Source organism: Pteropus alecto, unplaced genomic scaffold (genome assembly GCF_000325575.1).
Source record: "Pteropus alecto unplaced genomic scaffold, ASM32557v1 scaffold40, whole genome shotgun sequence".
In the NCBI taxonomy this organism is placed as follows: domain Eukaryota; kingdom Metazoa; phylum Chordata; class Mammalia; order Chiroptera; family Pteropodidae; genus Pteropus; species Pteropus alecto.
In genome coordinates this window covers 8,863,763-8,890,092 of record NW_006431919.1, presented here as the reverse complement: position 1 = coordinate 8,890,092, position 26,330 = coordinate 8,863,763, and the positions used below count along the sequence as shown (strand labels likewise).

Genomic DNA, 26,330 nt, shown 5'->3' with positions numbered 1-26,330 from the left:
CCCCAAGAATTTCAGTAATAACTCAGTTACAATAATTCAAAATAAAATAAATTCTTTATGCTTATAACAACTAGCATAAAAGGCTTCCTTTCATACAAGACTTAAAACTAATTTGACAAGGATAAAAGATATCAAAAATTTAGCCAAGATTTTAAGTATTCCCTTTCCTCCTGTCAAATTCAGTCAGTCATACCACCAATCAGAGACATGTTAAAGTCAGATAAAGGATTAAAACTGGTTTTAAATTTCTTATGTATTTTAATTATCCAAGCCAGGTGGTCTCCCATTACTCCATGTCTAGATAAATAAAAGATCTGTTATAATAGAAAGAATTTTCCTCGAGTATGTATAAAAACAGAGCAAAACAAAACTCAAACCACCTAGGATATTAATGCAGAAAGATCAGTCAACATTTATTTCTTAGGTCTGCACAGTAGAATAATGAATGGTGAAATAAGTGGCAAATCTTGCAGAGCAGGGGCCATACAGGAAACAGGTAATTAGAGGAATCGGTGGAAGGCAACAGGGAGTGGTGTGGTCAGCGGTGGAACCGGAGAGCTCCAGCCCAACCCCGACGCACACGGTTTAGGAAGAACCCAGTATGTCCACATCTTCCAGTTTTCAAGAGGAGTCTGACTTAGATTTTTATCTAGTAAAATCTCCCCATTTTTAAATGTTGGCAGGTGGTCTCAATTAAAAAACAAAAAGTTGGCTTAAATAAAACAAGCCTGTAGCTTTCTGCCTTCTGTCTGCTGGCCTGTGATCTCTCTGCTGCACCCCGGGCTCATGGCAGACCCCTCCCCACTAATGGCTCTCTGCAAGCCTGGTGGTTAAAGCCAGTGTTTCTCAAATCTATCTGAACATCCATTATTTTGGGGCAATAACGCATGCACATCCAATTCAGTAGCACCTCCTTTAGAGTACATGTTGCTCTGTGCATTAGGGACAGCCACAGAATGGTGCTAAAAGTACAAATCTGGAGTTATTTCTAAAGGGGGCAAAACCAGCGACATTTAGCTAATTTACGAATGACATAAAATTACGACGTTTAGAAGCAAAAGGATTTTTGCAGTGCAAAGGACAAGAGTAAAGGTCATTTTAAGAAAGATAAGGTTAATTTAGGATATAATCAATTGGATATGTGTTGGGCATGACAATAGAAACTTGGTAAATGAATAAGAAAAGGGTGGATAGAAAACCACAAGTTTATTACTACCTATAAACACTAAGATGTACTTTGGTCTGAACTGTACAACTACAATGGAGAAGATTTTCCTAGCCCAACATGAAATTAAGTTCTTGTCAACCCTAGAGATAGATCCAAGGTTTACATAGATAACACTCTGAGAAGGGAGAGTAAATGGTAGATGGTCGCAATGAGTCTATGGCCACCATTTCAAACTTCTACTGCCCATATATTTTGATAAACTCCTCAAAAGCACAGAAATGGAATGTAGTTGTGTCCCAAAGGATTAAGATTCACTGCGTTGCAACATACGGAAAAGAAGAAAAATCAGGTTTACCATACAAGCCTCTCTCGCTTGGTGTACTGATGGATCTTTTTCTAATATGGATTTATAGTCTTCCAGGGCTTCATCTAGCTTGTCAGTTTTCTCATACAACTCCGCTCTCCTCAATATGGCCCTGATGTAGCTGGGGTTTAACTGAATGGCTGTAAAAAGAGAAAAAATAATTGTTACCATGAAGAAAAAGAGCGTATACATCCTCAGCTATATCAAGTTTATTAACCATCCTCCAGGGTCTAAAAAGAAGAGTCATTTGTCAAAGGCTATCCCTGGAGTCGACAAACTTTTTCTGTAAAGGGTAAGATTGTAAAGATTTTAGGCTTTGTAGGACAGACCGTCTCTGTCTCCACTCTGCTATCGTAGCATGAAAGCAACCACTGACAATTCCTAAACAAATGAGGTAGCTGTGTTCCCATAAACCTTTGTTTATGGATGCAGAAATCTGAATTTCGCATAATTTTCATGTGTCATGAAATATTATTTCTCTTTTCATTTTATTTCCAACCATTAAAAAATGTAAGAACCATTCTTAGCTCATGGGCTGTACAAAAGCAGGTGGCAGGCTGGATTCAGCTTGGGGCTGTAGTTTACCATACCCTGGTCTATATCCCGAGCCCTGGTTTTCACCTACCTGTCCTTCACCCAGTTCAGAATAGGCCCGAACACAGAGCTCAAGTGCACAGTGAAAAAGTGAGAACTGGAAGGTACAAACTACAGAGTTGAGGGAAAACAGTTTGGTGGCCGACTCTGCTATCATTCCCTTTTCTCTAGGCCTCCACTACTGAGGTTACAGTTTGAGCTAAACCCTCACTGTTCCATCAAACTACTGCTCCAGCCCCTTCAGGGTACATAATAGTCTTTCCTTTACCCAACCTTCTAATAATCCTCTGCGCATGTGTTGGTTCAAGGTAGGAGTGTGTGTGTGTGTACACAACGGAGTCTGTTCCGGGCACCATAAATATGCAATGCCTATCAGACATTCATCCAAGAACAGATGTCAACTTTGCACTTTGCAATGGGTTCCAGACCACAGGGAAAAGCTGAAAACATAAACTGTAGCATCGAGATGATTTTTAAAGTGTCTGAACTGGATGAGATTGTATAGGGAGAAAATATAGCAGGGAAAAAAAAAAGAGGGCCATATGTAGGACTAACATCTAGGGACTTCCAAAATGTTGAGGTTGACAGAGAAGCCAGCAAAAGAGAAGGAAGAGGACTAGCCAATGAAATAGGAAAAAAAAAGAAAAAAAGAGGAATGATACACTGTATTAAATGCCTTTGGGAGGTCAAGTAAGTTGAGGATAGAGAAGCAGCTATTGACCTGAGCAAGATGAAGTTGTTGGTGATCTTTACCAGATGGGTTTCAGTGGCATGAATGAAACAGAAGCCGAATGGGTATGGGGTGAGGAGAGAATGGGAGGTGGGCTCTAAAGCAGACAGCAAGTACGGACAATTCTTTCAATGAAGAGGATCAGACACATGGTACAGTAGCTGGAGGGGATACTGTTCAGGAGGTTTTCGGAGAACCCAATCTTATTCAGCATCTCAACGTATATGCTGTCAACCTCCCCTGAGCTCAGGACATCATATTCTTTTAAAATATCCCCAGTTATAATATTCACAGGAAAAATACTCCAATGACCTCTACTACATCTTTTACAAAAAACAGAACTGACCAATTTACATTTTTACCCAGATAATTCTCTCTTCTCAACTAGTGGATCATTTCTAATAATGCAAATATATATTGAAAAGTAGAAACTTTCCCCACCATTACTTTATAAAAACATCTAAAATCATCATATAACTCTAATGTGATTTTCTTTTTCAATCTATATAAAGAAAATGAACTTAACCTTTACCTATGCCAAGGCTGAAAACCCTAAGGTTAGAAGCATTAAATATTGTTCCCTATGACGAGTAGTGACTCCAATATGAACCCAGAAATAAGCTGTTAAGTCCTGTGCCAAAGTTTATGAACTGAGTGGGAGTGTGTCTGTGTTGGTCCTTAATATGAATAAATCCTCCTCATGTCAAAGTATTCTGTATACAGGTACAATGCATGTAGCCCATAATGACTACATATAAGCACATGAATATTGGTTTAACAAAATCCAAACACTCTGGCTCCCCTACCTTTCGTTTTTGTTTGTTTGTTTGTTTTGACAGGGCTCCCACACTTATGGCTACAGCTGGATATGAATCCTGTTTCCTAGTGTATACCCTGCTAATTGAGCTTGCAAGACATTTCTTCACCATTTGGTTTCACAGAAAGGAGCTCTGAAAATCAGCAGCTTGTTCTTAATTTAAAGTCTTAAAACCCACACATCTCACACAGATTAAAGTTAAATTAAGGTTAAACACCTTCCTCCAAAGGAAACAGTACATTCAGAATTAGTTCCAGCCCAAGATAGTAACAGATCAAAAGTAGTTTGCTTGATTCTAATGTAGTAACGGTTTCATTCAGATACTATAAATACCAAAAATAACAAAAAGAAAGCCCCCACAGAGAGGATGGCAGAGGGAATTCAGGCTTAGTATGAGAGTTGGACTGCATAACATATAAGGTTCTTTCTAATCCTACAATTCACTCTATTATCCAAAGGAAAACTGGGGGAAAAAAGAAAAGAAAAAGAAAAACACAAAGTAATAATTAGCTAGAAACTCATGAGGGTAGTAAGATGCAAGAAAAAGTGATTATGTGCGTTCTCTACACAAAGCTGGTTAGAAGACAAGACAACTGTCTGGCCTATCCGGAAAGTTTTGAAAAACAAAACAAAACAATAATAATCCTAAGTCTGGGGGTGTCTTGAAAAGTTGGTGGGATGAAAACACCCTAATGGAATTCAGATAACAAAGCTTTGATTTGGTGTGTGGAACCTAAAAGAGTAATTGAAATGATGCAAGTAGGTCTGGAAGAATTATTATACCCGAAGAGTACCAATTTCCTAAAAGAAACTGCCCTCCCACCCCCTACCTCCAAACACACAGATCCAATAGCCCTAATAGCAGCTAGGACCTTCAATTTTAATTTCAAAGTAACGTGGACACTACAGGAAGTAAATTCTGTTCCACGAGATTCTGCTGCCACGGTAGCTTTGAATTTTTCCTTACGTATTTACTAACACAGGATAAACTGACTGGACTACCTATTCAAAAGCACACTTACACTACGATGACTACAATACGGTACCTCTAAGAAGGCTGAACCAGAGCTGCCTCTTTGAAAGCCTGAGAGGAAGGGTACACACGCACGAGACCATGCTTGACTGAGAGCCTGTCTCTGTCTAGCCAAGGAAATGCTCTTGTATGTCAACATGTAACAAGACCAAAAAGTGGTACCTTTGCTGCAGTCACTGATGGCCATCTCTTTCTTGTCCTAAAAGGAAATATAACATTAATATGTGTTGCCCTAGTTCTATCTTAATGGCCCAAAGGCTCAATGACATTAATAATTGCTTATAGAGAAGCACAAATGCACTTTAAAGTAATCACACAAAAACATGCAAGTTTCTTCCAAGCTGAAATTCAAAACATGGTGACAGCTGACTTGAAAGTCTTCTGTTAACAAATTATTCAAGTAGCCTCTTCTGAAAGCATCTTTCAAGACTGTCGCTGACCTACTACATTTGCAAGACACTTTACGTTAGAATGCTGACACTGAGAAAACTTTGTGACCAATAAATACGGCAAATGACAGATATATGAATAACTGAATTAACAACCCTCCTCTCTGGCTAGTAGTTATATCATCATACTCAATGTGGTATCTTCCAGAAACTATACAGTTGGTCCATCTATAGACACACACACACACACACACACACAGTGTGGCTTGTCATGTAGTCTCCGTTATAAAACATAATTTATTCACTGATGAAACAAAAATACAAAACAATTCACCAAGTAAGATAATTTAACTTGCTGAATCTAGAAGCATGGTGCAGTGGTAAGTAAGAACACTAAGACATCATAAGATCTAGATTCTAGTCCAGCTCTGACACTAACCTGCTATTTAACTCTTCTAGGTCTAAAATGTCTATTTTCCCCAAATTAGAGTTTTTTAAAATAGTACCGAAATGTTAGTTCAAACGAATGTTCAATACTTCTATAATGGCTACTGTAGCAAATATCAAATATTTCTGCAGAATATTTTTGAGCAATGGGTACAGGGTGTCCATTTGGGGTCATAAAAAAGTTCTGGAACCAGATAGCGATGGCTGCATAACATTTATGAAAATATTTAGGGGCACTGGATCGTCAACTTTAAAATGGTCAATATTATGTCCACAATAAACACAAAAGGTTCTAGAGTCGTCTGGGAAACACTATATTATACCTCTTCCCATGCTCATCGTAGCAATTTACATATTAGAAGCTCTAAGAGGTCCTGTAGTAAAGAAATCTGTGTGACTTGGTATAAATCAGTATTTTCCCAACTTATCAGATTTCTATATACCTAAGACTCACAATTTCATATTTTAAAGTTCTAAAATAGGAGTGAATCTTTCCAACTTATGTGTCCATCTGTTGTGGTATTTTGTGCCCCTAAGAAACTATTACTGAGTTTCACTGCATCTTATCAACAATTGGCCTCTGCAGACCCAGAAATTACAGCATTTTACTGCAGAATTCTTTGTCTGAGGCTCACAGTCTACTAATACCTCAGGGGACCCAGCTGTTGCCTGAGGCTTAGAGTGGCAGGCTCTATGGGGAGGAGGGAGGGGGAGAATTAGAACTTATTTACCATCTTTTTGTAACTTATATGTCTATGTACATACATAAAACAATGGCCATAACATATAAGACAATAGCTTTTCTCAATTTAGAGCCTATTCTTTTAGGGCTTTGTCTGCTCTTGTGTCGCTAGGCACAGAGCTAAAACTGCTCTAAGCCCAGTTTGCCTTTTCTCTCTCTAGATATAAAATGTTAAGCTTGGCCAGAGGTACTGGGTCAGGGATGCTGAGCCTGCAAACCTTCCTTTCAGAAACTCTTCTAAAAGCAGTTAACCCATCACATCCTTAAAAAACTCAGAATATGGTCCTTAAATTATTTTATTGCATTAATCCTGGAAGTTTTCAAGTCTCTAATTTTAGCATCTTCTTAAAATATTGAGTACAATTTAAAAGAACAAAAACAACTCAACCTGACCCCCTGTGATTGTAAAGGAAACAATCACAGAGAAACTCTTTTTCAGTTTCCTCAGATGCTGACAGACAAAAGACCATACGTACAGTGCCCTAACTCAAGAACTAGACGATTATGCCAGTCCAACCCCAGCAGTATCAATAACTTGGCAATTATGGAAACAGAGAATGTCAAGTCCCAGGAGTCAGATGGGTCTGGTGCATCTCCTGACATCGAAGGTGTCCTTGATTCCATTTCACAACAATTTCCAGTCTGAGAATACGGCAAGATGTCTCCCAGAAGCAAAAGCAAAAGATCAGAATTTTCCAATTCTGTTAGGTGTGAAATGTGTAAAAACTGTTAGGTGTGAATTCTGATTGATGGTAGAATACATTAATGAACATTGTTTTAAATATAGTTAATTTTTCTATCTAATACAAAATGTCTGCTTGTATACTCTAGAATTATTTCTTCTCCTTTGCCACATGAATCGCTCTAAAAATACTTCACTTTAGAGACTGACTCCAATAATGAAACATACTAGTGCAGTTTTTTAAAAAACATTCTTCATGTCCAAGCATTCAAGCATGCCCCGCCACGCCCACTCCTGATTAAACAAATCAAAACCAAACCAAACCAAACCAAACTAAACCCCTGGTCATTCAAAGTGATTTCAATAGGGGCACAAGAGAATTTCAGGCAACATCAAAGAGAAAGTGATGGAGATACCTGACCTAAACAAAACCAACAAAAAATCACTTCACCCAGTCTACTGAGCTTGCTTTGTGGCTGCTTAAAGGTATGTTAGATAAATAACCTACCCTTTGTGCCTTGGACATAGTAGTGATAATTAAACAGATGTACTGTTTTTCAAAACTCCTCATTTTAATCCAGCAAAATTTACCAAGTTGACTAAATAGGAATCAGACAAATCAACAAGTCTAACTTTTAATACCAACACGACATAAAACAAATACGACTGTACCCCACATTCACCCTGCTACACCAGGTACTCGATCCTTTGGAAACAAAAAGGTTTCTAACTTTCCCCAACACCTATTATACATTTAAGGGCTACTCTCACCCTAACTTTTGGGCATTTCTCCTCACATCCATACTTTCAACAAAAACATCAGATTCTTAGGAATAAGTATCTTGAAGTCCAGAGTTTTAATCAGTGTTTCCCTTTGAGTCTTCAGAACTTCAGAGGCCTAAAATAAGCCACCGTAGCTATTTTAGGACATGCACTACTTGGGTTTTTGCCTCATTAACCTGCCCTAGTTTGGTGGAAACTTCACCAGCCTTCCATCCATGCAAATGTTCACTCAGCCACTTTAGATCAGGGACATACATGGGCAGGAAAGGGACTTTAAGCCCCTATGCTAGTTTGTGGCGAGAAGCTACCCTATGAAAACACTGCAAATTAAAAAGAAAAGGTCACAGATACATACCTGTTTCATCCTTGCAGCAGCTCTGTTTGAAAATAGAACAGACCTGTCTTTCTGGAAGCAGGATGGGCACATCTGAAGGGCCTGACTATAGGAACTTTCGGCCTCTATATAATCTGAGAATAAGGTAAAAGGTGAGAGGTCATTATGATTTTATTCCCGATATTACTGTATTCCACAGGATCTCAGAATGCATAGCTTTCCATTCACAGGACAAAGGTCTCAAATACAGTATTCTATATGTTCAGTTTCCATTTAGCTTATCAATATGGTAGGGAGTTTTGAAGGAGGATTTGAGAACTAGACAGAGGAAAGTGACTGAAGTCTGTGATAAATGGCCTGGGATGAAGAAAAACATTCCACGTGTTATGTTTTCATTAAAGATATTGTGTTTTCATAGTCAACCTGGCTAAAACTGCTTCCATGAAATGCCTGGAGAGACTTTTCGTGGGGCTAAACACAATCATGTAAACATCAGTAGTTGACTAAAGACCTTAAAAGAGAAAATGGTGAAAAATGTATATATTCATTGCTGCACACAGTATTATCGTCAGAGTACTAAAAAAACATTGTCTAGTCACTCCTTTCTCAGGTTTGAAAGATTTAACATTAATACAAAGAGATATGTTTTCAAAATCAGAACCATTAGTTCTCTTAGAAAAAAAAAGTGATGATTGCTAACCAGGATATAAGAAAAAAGATTTTAAACCTAAAAATAACTAGGGGGAAATGTTACTCCTAGATTTCTAAAGCATATCTTTATGAGAGGCGATAAAGGCTATGATAGGATCAAATAGTTCCCCCAAATTATCAGATTGGACCCGACTTATCCCTAAGCACATGCAGGAAATCCAGAGGGACAGGAATGGCATCACTCTACCTAAGGCGTCCAAAGAAAAAGACACATTAAAGATCACCCAAGTACAAGCAAAATTCTTCCCTAGGTTCTGCTGGAACCATTGGGCCAGTTTTTATAGCGCTATTACAAAGTGAAGAATGGGGTCCTGTTTTTACAGCAATGCAGAGACTTTTAACATCCCAGATTAAGAGTTTTCCAAAGCAACAACCGAAGAGATTTTTCTAACTTCTGGACTTATAGATAGTGGATTACAGAAAAGAAAAATTATGCCTGTGCCAAGAGACACATGGTAACTGGTCACTGTCAGCGAAGAACGATTTGGATGTGGTATGAAACACTATTCTAAGGTGCTGGGAGGCAGTGCTGCACTGTTAGCAGCTTAGGTTCCTGGTTGTTTCCAAATGCTCTCTGGGGTTTCTCCCGACTCTACCAAAGAATAAGGAGTCAAAATGACCAGACATCAATGCAGAAATAGTTCTCTTACCTCCTTTCTTAAACTGCACATTTCCCTCCTCCTTCAGTCTAGTGCTCTCTTCTCTTCTTTTCTAAAAGAAACCAGAAAATTACATCATTTGCTACATTATTATTGTAAGTGGACAAAAAGGTCAGCTTTCCTTACATATTAGGCTATTTAATAGGCAGCAACTTGACTTGAGAAATGGGTCAGTTTTATCTAAATCTCCCACAGATAGAGAGAAAACCACATGACCATCTGCCCAATCATCGATCTCATTCTTGATGTTTAAAACACAAAACCCAGGTTTCCTATGCTTCTATCTTCTATGTGGAATGGTAATTCAGGTATAATTTAATTTCTATTTACTCATACTGAAACTAAACAACACATCCACTGGTATGCTTATCTCTGTAAATTCAAATTCTGGACCTGCTACTTATTAATTGCATGATGTTGGACAAGTTCCAGATCCTTCTGAACCGGAGTTTCTTCATCTAAAAGATGAGGCTTTGATAGCTTTATGGATTAATGTGATAATGAATGTAAAGCTCGCAATACAGTGACTGGAAAATAAGGGCTCAGTAAATATGAGCTGTGATTTTTCTGTAAAATAAGTAACAATACTTCTTTAGCTACAATTGTGGTTTGTATCATGAAGACACTGGTATGCATGCCAGTGGAGCACATTATGGGGGACGAGCTTCATCTGCAGGGTCAGGGCAGCATGCTGTTAGCAGGAAATTTGAAGAAACCCAGATAAACCTGTTTTCTCTTAGCCTCTTCTAACAACTCAAATTCACACAGACAGTGAAGCACTCATCAAACTCAAAGGCAAAATGAATGTTTTTTCTGCAAAGATGACACATGCTGAGTCCCTGTGTGCTTTCAGCCCTGAACATCTTAGCAGTATGGTCGGCACAAGCAGAACTGGCAGGAGCGACTGCCTGCCTGCCACCTTTTGAGAGTGTTTCGTTTTGTTTATGTCTCTGGAGACTTGCAAATATGTTGAGACTATGGTGCTTCCCGAATGCCTATTAGACTCTGGACGAAACAGAGCACTTGATGAATCTCAATAAAAAAACTAAAAGGTAGGTATAAACTGATCTAATTGTTATGGTATCTGCTACGTACTAGATGTACAACAGATACAGATATAATTAATTTTAAGAAGAAAGGCTATTCTAAGGGAGTACAGAAAAACAAAATGGGTGGTAATGGTGGTGAGAATCAAATATAAGAAGGTGACCACATTTACCTAGTACTGCCCAGGAGGGAGGTGCTTGTAATGTGTTCTACTGTATCAGTTAGGATTTTGGAATGCAAGCAAAAAGACAATCTTAGGCAAAAAAATTTTAAGGGGGCAGATTTACTGGAAAGATATTGGAGGTTCATAGAATCAATGGGAGGCCTAAAATATAGGCTTAGAAAACAGGCAGAACTCAAGGCAGCTCTGTTAAGTCAAGAAGGAAGAAAGCATTAAGTGTCTTTTAGTGAAAAGAGTCTGGCCAAGGCTGGGCTATAATAGTAGCAGATGAATTCTAATCATTCCCTCCTCTTTGCCCCATCAAGATTCAAAGTCCTGATCAGAAGCATCCAATGAGCCAAGTGAGGGTCACATACCTTGGCTGTCAGAGAACAGAGTGAAGGACATGGGGCACTGCCATTCGACAAGATTATGACACAGAAGAATTCCTCCAAAAAGGAAGGGGGGTGGTGTTGGATGCTGTACACCAAGAAAAGCCCATAATAAATCCAGTTAAAAGTTATTTCAACCCTGAGTAGCCAATCTCTTCTCCAGTACCAACTCACCAGGAATGTTCAACACAGATGAATCACTCACACCGCCAGATCAGACTCTTGTGAAGTTATGTGTGAGTTTCAATCATTCTTCAGTAAATTTAGAACATTAAGATCCTAACCAAAGCCTAGATCCAAGATATGCCTAAGAAGGAATTATGGTCAGCCCAAGAAAAGCTCGTAGTGTCTTTAAAACTAGGACTACAAGATGAGCTGGCAAAGAGAAAGGCCCCAGAACAACGATTTCTAAAGCCAATTATCCTGAGGAAGGCATTTTATTTTTTTGGCTGATCAATCACAACTCAGTGACCCATTAAGCAACACTGGAAAGGAGCTGCTGCTCCCACAGATTGCGTATTGAGAATTAATGCAATTATCAATATCATGCTGAACATCTCCTTGGAAACAGCTAAAAATAGGACTCTGAGGAAAAAGCTGCACTATCTCCCAGCTGTGCCAAGAGACTAATTTGATCCTAGTACAAAGACTAGGGTTTATTCTGCTGCTGGAACACAGTCTTTCCTCAAAGATGGCACGCATACTGTGTTATGCTACTGGGATCCAAGGACAGATTTTACTCTGCGTAAGTCTTACTTAGCATGCTAAGTGGCAGGGGCAGTCATACACAAATGAGTGCCGATACTCTGCAGCATTATCGGGTGCAAATCTGTCCAGGTTCTAATGGGTGAGGAGCCCTCAATGCCTTTTAACACATTCGGGAGAGGGCTCACAGGGAAACTTCTGTGCTAGAATTCCATCTCCATAACTATGAGAACCAAAGAAACTTTACAGGACTCTTAACTTCTGTATTCCTTGCCAGGACTGTAAACTCAGAGGAAAACAGTGACATTACTCTGCATCATAAAATCATCACAGGAACTGTCAGGGAAAATTCCAGACAATATCCTTGATCAATGGAGTTTCTCTCAACAGTTATTAGCACAACTGCAGACTGTTTGGCCTGGTATTCAGAGTCCAGGGTGCCAACCATTACACTCTGGAACCTGGCCTGGTATTCAAAGTTCTATATAACCTGTACCAGTATAGCATTTCACTGCCTAAAATCTGCCGTTACATACATTAGCTCATTTGCTTTTCAAGACAATTCTGAGAGGTGGGAATGGAGGTATTTACCCATTCTACAAGTGAGGAAATCAAGACTCAAATCTCTTGTCCTTCACACTACATCAAACTTCCACTCCAACCTTCTTAACTTTATCTCCTGTTACTATCCTATGCCAGTCCTCTCTTCTAAACAATCCGATCTTTATTGTCTCTCAAAACTCACTGTGCTTTGTCTTCATTCTGTTCTTTCACGTATGCACGAGATGCCCTTGTTGCTCTTCCACATCTTTCAATTGCCCAAACCAAATTTTCCTATTTTCAAAGTCTAAGCACAAACCATATGCCCTTCCCAGGGATGCCTTTCACTTCCTTGCTCACAAGGTCTTCCATTGAATGCAAACTGTATATAATACCTCTAATTTGAGAATTCAATTCTGCCTCAAAGGTTATTAAAAAATATATAAAATAACATATATAATATATACAAAATAATATATATACAAATAAAAAGCACTGTGAAACGTTTGGAATATTACGCAGCGCCCAAGTGGTTTAAATGGGTTATAAAACACTGCACTGTTCTTAGACCTGGGCAAGAAGGGCCCCTGTCAAGGCTCTCTTCTGACCACTTCTTCCTCCCATGGGCCGTTTTCAGCCCACATTCTAGGATTTCCTGCACAAGGCTCCCTGGCCCACTTCCGGGATCCGCACGAGCCTTTGCCTGGGTCTGTCCCCCTAAGAGCGGACTTTGCTGCAGGTGTACATTATGTTCCAGGTGCAACATTTTGTACCCTGCCTACTCCAGGCCTGGAATTAGCCATTCCTCCAAGGAGTCTTGGATCTTTTCAGTGGGGGATGGCATTTAGAAACCAAGATCTGAGTGCTAAAATGCTCCTGTTACTAGGGAGTCATTACTTGTAGGCCCTCTCATTTAAGAAATCTAGGAAACACATCTTAAAAAAAGAAAACAAAAAACCAGAGTCAAAGCATACATACAAGGGAAATCTGGTATGAACCCAGACAAGTACACACCGCAGCGAGGATTCGTCCTCACTTTCTCTCACAGTGAAAACTCTGGTTCCCAATAATAGTAATATACTTACTCATTTGTTCTATCCTACAATAAACAAAAAACATTTTTGAAATTACTAAATGAATAATGAAACTACTATGGAAAGTTCAGGATTCCACTGCAGTTGACTGTAGAATATATCCTCTAAGGTGGTCCAGCCAGAGCACTGTGTCCAAGGTTACTGAAATCATTCTCTATGTAATCAACTTGATATAATTATGTTAATATATATTCAATTTGACATAGTTACATTAATTTGTTCCTGTTTGTAATCCATTTTAAGGTTTAATTTTTCCCTCATCTGCCCTGATTAATTTTAATATCCCAATATGTAAAACATTTACTATGTGGGACTTCTGATGTGGCGATGTGAGGCTGCCAAATCTAACCCCAAAGCAACTAAAAAACTGGACAAAATCATCAAAAACAACCATTTCAGTGCCCCAGAAATTGACTAAAGGCTTACAACACAATAACACTTATTCATGGAAAACTACTGAACTTCAAGAGATACCCATGGAAATCTGTGGTGGATGTGCTAGGGACAGCTCCCTCTTCTTCCTCCTGTCACGGGACATGGTAGTTCTAACATGGCAAGGTAGGCTATGAATAACCAGCCGTTTCACTGCAGGAGGAGGCTGACATGACTCCAGGCAGAAAGCAAAATATGCCCTGCCTAGTATAAGTAAGTAGCAATTTGAGCCGCAAACAAACAGAGAAGTTCAGGGGTTCTACTATTCTGCGGTTGCAGTCCTGCTTGGGCAAACTAGGGAACCATGGAGCAGACAGACATGTAACAGGGAGACAGAAGAGACAGTCACAGAGGCACCTGATTGATAAACTCTTCAAATATCCCTGGCTGAAGATGGTGTACATGCTTGGGAAGAACAGAAAGGACTGAAGCTATTCACACATCCTTGTCCTATTGGGATATTGGGACCCTGTGCACATGTGCTGAGTGAGACATAAGAAGGTCCATCTGGGGCAGACTTAAAAACTGCCTGAACTTGGAATATGCTTCTAAATCTACACACAGACCCACTAACAGCAGGTGGAAGTTTTATTGGTTTGAGATATTTGAAAACAATCTCTGACCAGTTATGGCTGACCACTAAGCTATGCAGAAACAGGACCAACCCCAAGAAAGCCAGACTTAAAAATAAAACCAAGAAAAGGTAAAAACAAAACCCAATTGAGCAGAGCCATCAGTGGTTACATACTCCAGGGGTAGGTCTTTAAAAGACAAAAAGATTATATAAGAGTAATTATGACATTATATATTGATATAATGTATATGACGATGGTAGCACACAAAAGGGGGGAAGGAAATGGAGTTACATTGAAGTGAAGTTTCTATTTTTCACTGGAATCACGCAGTATCAGACTAGACTGTAACAACATGCCTGATGTAATTTGTATAGCAATCACTAAGAAAATTTAGCTAACACACTTAAAAATTAGAAATATTAAAATGGTACACACAAAACAGTATCTAACACAAAAGAAGGCAGTTAAAGTCAGAAACAGTAAAAAAGATACAAGACATATAGAAGACAAAATGGCTGATGCAAATTGAACTATATTAATAAACACATTAAATATGAATGTACTAAACACTCAATCAAATGACAGGGATTGCCAGGCTGTATTTAAGATCCAACCATATGCTGTCCATAAGGCACACTTTAGATTCATAGACACGAATAGGTTGAAAGTAAAAGGACAGAAAAAAATATGCAAACAGTGACCATAAAAGAGATGAGTGGTTGTCTTAGTCAGTTTGGGATGTTATCACAAAATTACCAGAGGCTGGGTGGCTTATAACCAACGAACATTTATTTCTCACAATTACGGAGGCTGGGAAGTCCAAGATCAAGGTGCTGGAAGATTCGGTGTCTGGGGAGGGCCTGTTTCCTGGTATATAAGTCTTCTCACTATAACCTCACCATGTGACATGGCAGAATGGTCAAGAGAGCCCTTTTCAGTCTCTTATTAGGGCACTAACTCAAATCATGAGGGCTCTGCCCTCATGACCTTTTCACTTCCAAAGGCTCCATCACCTGACACATGTAGACTGAGAGTCAGTTTACAACATATAAATTTGGGGGGGATGGCAACATTCAGTCTACAGCAGGCACAATGGGCTTTATGATAATAAATATCAGAGACAAAAAAGGAACATTTCAGGATAAAGGGGTCAATAAATCAAGAAAACCTAAATGTATGTGCACCTAACAGGTTATAAAATACATAAAGAAAAAAATGACACAATTCAAGAGGAAAAACAATCCAACATTATTAGAGATTTCAATACCCCAATATTAGAAACTGACAGAATCAGAAGTACACATGGAGAAATATAAACAAAACAATGTATGTCTTAACACACTTATAAAATATAGACACACATAACTACTACTCAGAAAAAGAGAACAAATTGCCAGAAGCTTCCCACATGGCCCTTCCAAATTCGTAAGCCCCTCTTCTCTCCCAGCCCTACAGCCCCAGCCAAACATTCAATTAGTTTCTCGTAAATTAACTTGGAGGATAATTTATGCATACTTGACTGGGGTTAGCATACTTCTGAAAAATTGCAGAATTCACTTATGCTTGCCTCCTTAAGGGAAACGTCTAAAAATGACTTTTGAGAAATCTTAGAGGTCCCAGACCCTTAAGTATTTTGCGGTCTACACTCACGTTGAATTTTGACTTAATAGCTATAACTTACACCTTCTGGTTGCTTTTACGTGCTATCATTTAATCTTTATGAAGCTTTATGAGATAGGTACTATCATTCTACTTTACACCAAGTTAAACAATGAAGCTAGGACAGGTCTGTCTAACCTGTCATGTTCTTAATCACAGACTACACTGTCTTCCACAGGTGTGGAAATAAAACTGCAGGAAGAAATAACTGAATAAAACGCAGAAATTGCTGTAAAAAGGTAAACAGTCATATGCTTCATAGTCCTAAAGAAAAGGTAATTTATTTCCCAGGTAATCATTTTCTTGGATCATGAGGTAAAAAAAGAATTTTGCATGACATGGGGAACTGTACTTCCTTAAAGACGAAAGAACTTTGAAACATTATATTGTAGAAAACCATTCAACAGCATGGTCTCTACTTTTTACACTCATCAATTCTCCAGTTATTTAGAAATTTTATTGCCACTCAAATCTCTGAATGGTGATCCAACCTGAGTCTAAATGAGGTTTTTTTTTGTTTTGATAAATGATGTCACTATAAACTAAATTAGGTTTTAAATAATAATCTGACAAATAGGTAGAGCTGAGTGTTTGGAAAAGGATACAAACTTGGTCTTAGCTGACATTACCATTATTTATTTATTTTTTAGCTATTAAAATTTAGCTAGATCACTGAGATAAAGATAATCTTTTAAAAATGGTCCTGGGACAGCTTGCTCATTTGGGAAAAAAAAATTAGATCTATATGTCACACTGTACACAAGAATAAACTCCAAGTGGCTTAGATATCTAAATATAAAAAGTGAAGCATGCGAGCACTAAAAAAACACATAGGTGAATTCCTTTTCAAACCTCAGGGAGGGGATAGCTTTCTAGCTGTGACTCAAAATCCTAGAGAACTCCAACTGACACAACTTTAAATTTTGGTGTAACTTGGCAGAAATGCCAGAAGGTGCTCCTCCATTCTCTTATTAATTATAAAACCACTCTCTCTACCAGAGACTCTCTCAATGCAATGGCTGGCTAGGAATATTCCCTTTACTTTAGGTCAGTGACTGTAACAAAAACACAGTTGACTTGAAACTTAGAAATGTATATCCCTTCTATCATTAGTAATGATAAAAACTTGCATTTAATACATTAAAAATATTATCTAAAATAATCATGCACTGAGCATGTGTTTAATAGACAATGGAGAAAGCCAAGAGGTTCCTATCAGCAAGTTAATTTCCATGCTGTAATCGATTAGTGGCTCTCTGCTTCCCCCTGCAGCTTTGTGAAGTGATTGCTACAAAATAAAACAGCATAAACTTAAGCATAGTACTCAGAGATCAATCATAGCTGGGTAAAAAGGAAGGTCCATACTTGCTAAAGAGCTGGAAAATGGAGGCACACGCAATAAAATTTTCCGCTTCAGTCCTATCTAGGTGCAATGAGAAAACTGTACACTGAAAGGGCTGGGGACACCTGTCTTACAAATTATTCTGAAGGGAATTCTTTATCATTAAATAAAAGCTTCGGTTTTCTTTGAAATCAGACATCATTTGTTTTACACATACAGACATATTTGCTCTTTCCACAAGTCACTTTCAGAAGTCCTCTAGAGAGTCTGGAGGGAGGGAGGATCTCTGGATTTATGCTGTAGCTGGAACTTGACTCTCATTAAGTCTTACTCTTCTGAGGAAAGATGACTGATCTAAAAGGACTTAATCGTGGAACTATTTCCTCATTTCTTCACTCAGAAAATTCTATTTCCCAAAGCTCAAATTAATAGAAATAAATTTCCTTATTTTTGTACTGCCTAAATTCTGCCCAACAAATAAGTCTTTTTCAGACCTTGAGTACAGATGAGGGTAAAAGAAAACATCTATTAGTAAACTATTCTTCCGAAGCTGGATGCAATCAATATACTGGTTAGGTCAATACTTTGTTTTGGAAGCTTAGTTGTCTCTGTCGATCTGGTTCTCTGTCTCTCAAGTGTGGCCACAGCTCTACTGATATCCAAATGACCCAGGATGCTTGTTAACAAAGCAGACAATCTAAATGGATCCGCTCACTTCCAAGTTTTAGAATAAATAACTCTTATTTCTCCTGTTTTAAATTCAAAATCAGAAATATAAGGTCCCTTCTAGTTCTTATATTCTGGGATTTCATTTAGTCACCTTGCCAATAGCACTGATTAAACCCAATACTGGTAAACTCTAAGAAATTAATTCAAAAGGATACCCATTAGAAATAAAGGAGAAACAACAAACCAGAAAGGATTTTCTTATGACATTAACAACATATGTAGGCCACTATGGAAAACTTACTGAAAACTTTCTAAAAGCAACCAAGAGAATGTTCTCTGCAAACATGCCCACTCTCACAACAGTGATAAGATTATAAAAATAATGCAATGAGGTAGCAGAAACATGGAAAGCAAAAGGATTAAGTAATGTGGGATTTAGGAAAAATAAGAGCGAGGAAAAGGATTGATATAAAACGTTTATTCTGAACCATTACTTCAGTAATGGCTCCTGGTTAAAGATAAAACAGCCTTAAAGGAAAGAACAATTCTTTACTTTTTCGGAGCCTAAGGAAAATGTTTTAAAATCCCCACAACCATGTGCTCTGAGTCTATGTTCACCAAGCAACAGACTTTTGCATCCCTTACTCAAATGGATCTATGTATGTGTCTACGATGTGAAAATGAATACCATGTGCAAACAACTGGCACCAGGGAGCAAAATCATTAAAATGCCTAAATCTGCATTTTGGCTGAGATTAAAACAAAACAAAACAAAAAATGCTTTTCATTTGCAGGCAAAAATGAAATCGCCAGAGCTCTGAGGAACTCCAAGTTCTCCATTTTCTCCATACCTGAAATGGCATCACCAGCAACACAGGAACTGAAGCCAAAGAATTATACTAATTTTTCACTCCAGCCTTCTCAGCTGCATCCACCAGTCCTGTCAACTCTACTTCCAAAATGTGTCCCGAAATCATTCACTTCTCTTCACTTGATCCACAGTTCAAGCTGTTATCGACTTGCCCAGGCTAGTACAATACGTCCTAATTTGTCTAACATTCCACTTGTGCTCCTTCCCCCTCCCCACATCCTTCATTTTCTGCACAACCACCAGAATACTCTTAATAAAATGTAAATAACTCCCATCTCTGCTCTGGTTTAAAATCTCCCATCTGGTTCCTATTGCACTTGGAATAAACTTCAAATTCCTTACCACGGCTCACCAAGTGTTCCACGATCAGACCCTCCCTTCACCACACTACATGCCTCCTTATCACTACGCCCCAGCTACTGGCCCTTCCATTCCCTGCATGCCAGGGGTACACCAAGCTACCTCAGAGCCTTTACACTAACTGCTCCCCATATAATGATCATCACACACTTGACTCCTTTTCCCTTCCAAGCATTTGCTGAAATGCCACCTTTCCAGAGAGGCCTTTCCCGACCAGCCAATCTAGTAGTCTTCCCCATCCATTCAAACTCCACCCTTTCATCATTTTACCTTATTTTTTTCCTCCCAACTAGAATATACCTATAAGAGAAAAGAAACGCTGTCTTGTTCACCACTGTATCTCTAAGGGCTGTAAACAATGCCTAGCATGTGGGAAAAATGCAAATATTTCTTGAATAAATGAATGAGATAAAATCTCTAACTTGTAAACTATTTAATGAAGAAGGGTCATGTGCAAGGTCCCATGACGGTGCTCCTCAAATTTGAGTTGCTTCCATAAGAATTACCAAGAGTATTTATATATGAGGCCTAAGAACTCCCTCGTGATTTTTACACGACTGCAGCCACTATAACACAGTATATTCTATAGATCCTAATAGCAGAAACATCTTTATATCACATTATAGCACTAACTCTCATCTCCTACCAGATCAGTCCTTCACCTCAGCCACGCCTTTGAGAATGGCTTATTTGCTTTACAGACCTAGCACATTTGAAACATCAGCTAAAATCCCATTCCTCTGGGTAGTCATATTCACATAAGTTTTCACAAATAGTAAAGAACTGTTGCACGTGGGCGTGAGCACACACACACACGCAAAGCTTGCCTTAAGAAATTTTACCTGTTTTTACCAAATCTTAACTTCCTTCTTGCTCCATTATTCTTGATTTGTGAGTTCTGCTGAGAACTGGCACTGAGCTGAGCCTGGATTATCTTCTCAGCCACAGGGCAAGTCAAGTCAGCTTGAATAGCAATAACATAGTTTAGCTATTGATACTTGCTTCTGCCCCAGCAGAAACATTTAGCAATCCACAGATCCTATGACAACATTTCTTTCCCACATCCTCCAAGGTCAGCATTATCTGCCTTTTTTGGTTAACGGTCCATGGTTCAAGTTTTTGTTTATTTATATTCTCAAAATGAATAACTATTTTGTCGCTGATTATAAATCTAACACATGCGTACTATTAAATAGCAAATATTACAAACTTGTATTAAATATAAATAAAAATTCATCAATAATCACACTCCTCAAGGCTATTCATTTTTATAATTTGGTATTTTGCCTTCCAAGCTTTTATGTACAAAAACAAATTTTCATATAGGTTTTTAACTTAATGAATCATCACTGTTCTATAACCTAACATCTCATGTGTGTCTCCTCTACTTTCAATACTCACACTGAACACTTCTGTGACCAGACGTGTAGGAATTTCTCCAGACCATGCAACTCCAACTCTACAGAGGACACCAGCTGGTGTCCTACAATTTATCTCAGTTCTGACACTACTTACTTGGAAAAAGCATCAAATCCCACAGGTTAAAGGTTCAGTCCCACAAGAATGGCCTCACCCTACCCCCACTTCAGATGGCAACTGTAAGTCCAGGTTGTCACCTCTGCTTTTGATCCATCGGCTATAAACCGAAGGTCCCCATGATCTCCTCCTCAGGTTCACTTAATTTGCTAGAGCGGCTCACAGAACTCAGGAAAACAGTTCACTTACTAGATTACTAGTTTATAATAGATATAACTCAGGAACAGTCAGGTGGAAGAGATGCACAGGACAAGGTACGTGGGCAGTGGCACTGAACTTACACGCCCTCTGGGTGTGTCACCCTCCTAGCATCTCCACTGTTCACCAACCTGGAAGCTCTCTGAACCCCATCCTTTTGGGTTTTCATGTTAGCTTTATCATGTAAATATGACTGATTAAATCACAGGCCATCACTGATTAACTCAATCTCCAGCCCTCTTTTCTCTCCATAGAGGTGGGGTGGTGGGGTGCGCTGAAAGTTCCAAACTGACAACCAGACCTCATCCTTAGGGGTTTTCCAAAAGTCACTCCATTAACAGTAACTCAGGTGTAGTTGAAAGGGGCTTGTTATCAATATCAAAATACAGCTCTATCTTTTACTATTTAGGAAATTCTAAGGGTTTTAGAAATTCTGTGCCAGGAACTAGACAAACACCAAATATTTATTTCTCATTACAAATCATATGATCAAATAGGCTTAATTCATTTAACATTACATTTTCCATTTCAATGCTAAGATTTATCTGTTTTAAATGACTGCATAATACACTACTGCAAAAATATGGCAAAAATGTTCAACATCATTTCCAAAATTATGAATGATGCTGCAACACATCTTTATATAAACATCTGTGCATATCTCTAATAACTTCCTTAATATAAATGACTAGAAGAAAATCAGAAGTTTAAAGCTATGCTGTTTAATATGGTACTCACTAGCCACATTTGACAATTAACTAAAATGAAAAATTTTAAAATTCAGTTCCTCAGCTACACTAGCCACATTTCAAGTGCTCAACAGCCAGATGACTGTTAAAACATGGTAGCCAGTGGCCAGTGCCTACCATATTAGACAGTGTAGATATAGAACATCCCTATCATTGCAGAAGGTTCTATTGAGAGCCTGGGTCAAAAGAAAAATTCATATAAAAATTGATACCTGTATCCCACAGAAATGATGTAGCAACGTAAACTCCCAACGTGACTTCCTGTATCATCATCTTGTCAACATCAGATTAATATTCTGATCTGATAGATGAGACATGTTTTAATTTGCATTTAAATTATTAGAGAGGCTGAAAGTCTTTTTGCATTTTTTCAGCCATCTGTGGGTCTTTATTGTTGAATTATCTGAACTTTGCCTATTTTGGAAGAATCAAGTTTAAAGCTATCCTGTTCCTAATGACCTATAAAACCAATATGTACAGCAGAGACAGTTCTTCATCTGTTTTGCTGGTTTTCTAATAACTTCACAAAGATATTTACCAAAACAGCATAAAAATGGCTCACAGAGCAGTACCACAGTTAGCTAAAGGCAGTCTGCACTCTCATGGGCAGTTTCCTTATAGTGCAGCTAGTGGTTTACATTTCTGTAACAATGGCTTTCACTGCAGCATGTTATTTCTATGAGCTATTGCAACAATTTTCAAATTAAGCTATGAAAACATATGGATCGATAGACAAAATAGAAAATATTTACACTTTAAAAGTGAGTGTACTTATATGAAAGTCTGTGGTTCCCTGGATTGGTGGGGCTGAGGAGAAGGAATGAATGGTGACCCACACAAAGGGAGTTTCTGGCATGATGGAAATGTTTTCTTTCTTGATAGAGGTGTGAGTTACACAGAAGCATGGAGCTGTCAAAAGTCACTGAACTGTACACATTAGAACTTAGAGACTGTTTTACTATATGTATATTATGTCTCAATTTTTAAAAGGTAGGAAAAGTTTAAAAAAGCATTGTGCTGTTTAGAACATTCAACTTATAGGCAATAAAAATAATTTTAAATATTTATAGAACTTAAAATGTGATTTCCTGGCCAGGAGACAAAAAACATTTTGCTAAACTGAGAATGGGGTGCCAGAACTGTACAGCACTTGAGCCAAACCACTCAACTGTCATGCCAATGGCACTGCAGAAAATATCAAGGCAAAATACATTACGGCATCAGAAAAGCAATGCTAACATCTTAAGAGACATTTTTCTATAAAGCCTGCACCAGTGATATGAAAGCTGAACGGAACACTTTCTGGAAAGATCCTTTCCTGATGTTATTGACAGCACTTAATTTTCTAAGCCATTTCTACTGAGGCAGTTTATGAACTCGGCTCATTTTTGCTCTTTATCCTCCTCTTCTGGTGGCACACACGAGCACAAGAGCTAACACGTGCATGTTAAAAATCAATAGATTTAATAATGAACAGTGCCTAAGGAGCGACGAAGAGATGTTCCCCCTCATCTCACGCTACCTCCTCACTCCACTGGCACTGCGCATTTATTATCTCAGCTCCATTACCAATCTGTTACAACCTATTCAGCAAATAAGCTCTTCAGATGCTAAGCTACAAATCTCATTCAAGTTCTTTGCAGACAAGCTCAGATATTCCAACTCTTCAGACAACTTTGCTTTTGATGTCAAAAAGAAGGATATGTGGTGGACACCAAGACGTCTGTCTCCAAAAGCGAAGGCTTGCCCAGTTAAGGATGCGGCCCAGAGGCCAAAAGGCAGGAAGGTGTACATTTCATGTTATCTACTTTGTAGGAAGACGGCTGTTTTTGTTATTAAATTCTACATTATACTTTTTTTTTTGGCTTTGGAATCAAACAGATCTGCATTTGAGAATCAGTTCTGCTATTTATTAGATGTGCGATCTTGGGCAAATTACTTTACCATTTTGAGCCCTGTTCTCTTATGTGGAATACTAACAGTATATATCTAATAAGGCATATTGTGAAGATTAAATGAAAACATAAGTAACATTTTAAGCTCAGTGGCTGGCACATTATAGGTGCTTAAATAATAGCTGCTATCATATATAAATCTGTTCTATGAGAATGTTATGTAAATGAAACAGGCCCCAGTCACTGACTTTGGTAACCAAACCACCACCAGGATATTTAGGAAGGCCTTTTTTGTTAGCAAGGGATTAACATAAACAGCTAGCATTCAATAATTCTAAAGTCTAACCAAAAAACATCCATTACAGGAATTTCACCAAACAGCCATGGATAAGGTCATTAAAAAAGCTATGAGGTGTGTGTGTGTATTTTAGAAAATAATTACACAAGATGAACATAAGAACTCAGTGTTCACAGAAAAAGAAATTTCTTTGCTAAGCAGACACACTCAATGCTTCCCTGTCATGCTAATGATTAATCTCGGATCCATCACTATTAAGGCAATAAGGACACAGAAGGGCAAGTTACTCTCTACCACAGATGAAGTGGTCGATGATACAGCGTCAGCAACATTTACCCACTTTCAAAAGCAGTGTATATTGCAGATCATGCACAAGAAATAAAATATTTACCTGTTTCTCTTCATCTGGCATGTTTTTTTCCAGTTCTATTAGATATTCTTCATCTAGTTCAGAGGAATTCACATCATCAGGTTTGTTCTCAACCTTGTCCACTCCTGATTCCTCCTTCTCAAATGAGGCGATGCAGTCATGAAAGTGCTCCTCTTCTCCCTGGTCCTCCTGCGGCTGGGCCTCAGCACCCCTGAGCAGCTTGCTCTGAGACTGGTGATCTTTGGGATTAGAATCTGGAGGGCAAGCAGACTCTGCTTCCTGGGGATCTGTAACTTTCAAGCCATTGAACAGATCCTCTGGAACCCTACAGTTTTCTGACTTCTCCCCCATGCTGAATCAGTGAGGGAGAAGTTGGCTCTGGAAAAAGAGAAAACACGTTAGTTAACAGTGCTTATATTAAAAAAAAAAAAAAATCCCACCTATCATGCCTTGACATATATGTTATGGTAAGACCATAAATAACGCCAAGTCATTTTAACTGCTACCCCTTTCAGAACTTCTTATAAGCAACAAAAGAGACTGACTGTAATGATTCTTCCACTTTCTACTGCTTGCATTTTGTCGGGATAGCAAAAAATAGGCAGAAGCTAAAAGAATGGCAAGATAAACGAAGTGGCCATAATCTTTATTCAAAATGGTCAAGTCCTATATAAGAAACTATATCCTGTCTTTTCAGCACCACCACATGAAGGTCAAGAATGAGTTTCTGGTGGAGCTCAAAATGCAATCTATGCCGGAACATTGACCATTAACTTCATTCAAGTCCGTGTGATACAACCACGCAGGTTACAGTGGAAGGGGACCCCAAGCGCTGATAGTTCTAATCAGGACGCCCGTCGGGGTCAGAATCAGGCACTAAAAGAGTGGTTCTCAACCGTAGCTACACAACGTAACACCTGGGACCCTTTAGCAAGTACTGCTACCCAGATTTTATCCTTCGCAGCTTCCGATTCATTGGTCTGACGCCTAGCTAAGGCATCTGTATTTTTAAAAAGGCATCCCAGGTGATTCTAATGAGCAGCCAATTGAGAACCACTGCGGCAGAAGCCGAGTCAGACCGTCAGCAGCCCCACCCCTCCGGTCGCAGCAAAATCACGCCAATGACCCTTGTGTCGCGACAAGAGCCCGAACTCGCCCCAGCTTGTCCCAAGAAAACTTAAAATAGCAAGATCCTAGTACGGAGACTTCGCCTCCACAGCAATGTTTTCTCTCCGCTCCCAGGTCTACTGGAAGAACGTGGGAATTGGAAGCCCAGGATTAAGAAGGGGCCACCCAACGCTTCCCAACAGTTCGTGCCCTGGCTACGTCCCTCACCGTCAACGAGATAGACCCAAGTGGCTACTCACAGCTTCACAGACCCTGTCTTCTTCACCTTCCTAGCCGGAGATCCTTTACTTCCGTTCAGTGATGTGCATTTCCGTCGGCGCCGACCAATGGCGTCGCTGTTGGCAAAGCATCCTGGGAAATGTAGTGGGACCCTCGGAGGGCGTCGCTGGCGCTGTGTGACGTCATTGTACGGACTGAAATACGGGTGACGGTTGCTGTCTTGGGTTACGGCCAGCCTCCGCTTTGGCATACAGGAAAAATGAAAAGAGAAAGGCTGTCTCTATGGTGTTTCTTTTATTCCTTAACTCTGACCTCTCTCATGCTAGCAATGTATAGAAGAATCCTGAAGCATAAGTCTTGTCCAAAAATAAATATTTCCCTCTAATGATTCTCAAAGTGTGCCTTTCAAGGGGTTCACCGCTAGATCAAAATAATTTTCATAATAATACTAAGTCGTTATTTGCCTTTTCCGTACTCCTTTCTTCTGAACGTACCCGTAGAGTTTTCCAGAGGCTCTGTGTCATGTGATAGCACAATCAATTGAGTGCAGGAGCTATGAGAATCCAGCTGTCTTCTAGTACGCCAGATTTGCGAAATGTAAAACAGTGCCACTCTTCTCAGTATATATCTTTTGTTTT

General features: G+C 39.0%; 1 protein-coding gene across 2 annotated transcripts in view; it reads right to left on the bottom strand.

Annotated features, from left to right (window-relative positions):
• Positions 1 to 25,868, bottom strand: part of TTC1 (tetratricopeptide repeat domain 1) — a 32,053-nt gene extending 6,185 nt beyond the window's left edge. Inside the window, exons 1-6 of one of the 2 annotated variants that reach the window (XM_006906474.3) lie at positions 25,713 to 25,868; positions 24,367 to 24,723; positions 9,445 to 9,505; positions 8,105 to 8,217; positions 4,869 to 4,905; positions 1,524 to 1,672 (exon numbers count right to left, since the gene is read on the bottom strand). In XM_006906474.3, coding sequence (XP_006906536.1) covers positions 1,524 to 1,672; positions 4,869 to 4,905; positions 8,105 to 8,217; positions 9,445 to 9,505; positions 24,367 to 24,696 — 690 coding nt within the window. In that variant the 5' untranslated portion in view covers positions 24,697 to 24,723; positions 25,713 to 25,868. Of the gene's footprint in view, positions 1 to 1,523; positions 1,673 to 4,868; positions 4,906 to 8,104; positions 8,218 to 9,444; positions 9,506 to 24,366; positions 24,724 to 25,680 lie in introns of both variants that reach the window. The other variant, XM_025043067.1, reaches the window with a different exon arrangement.
• Positions 25,869 to 26,330: the final 462 nt, after the last annotated feature.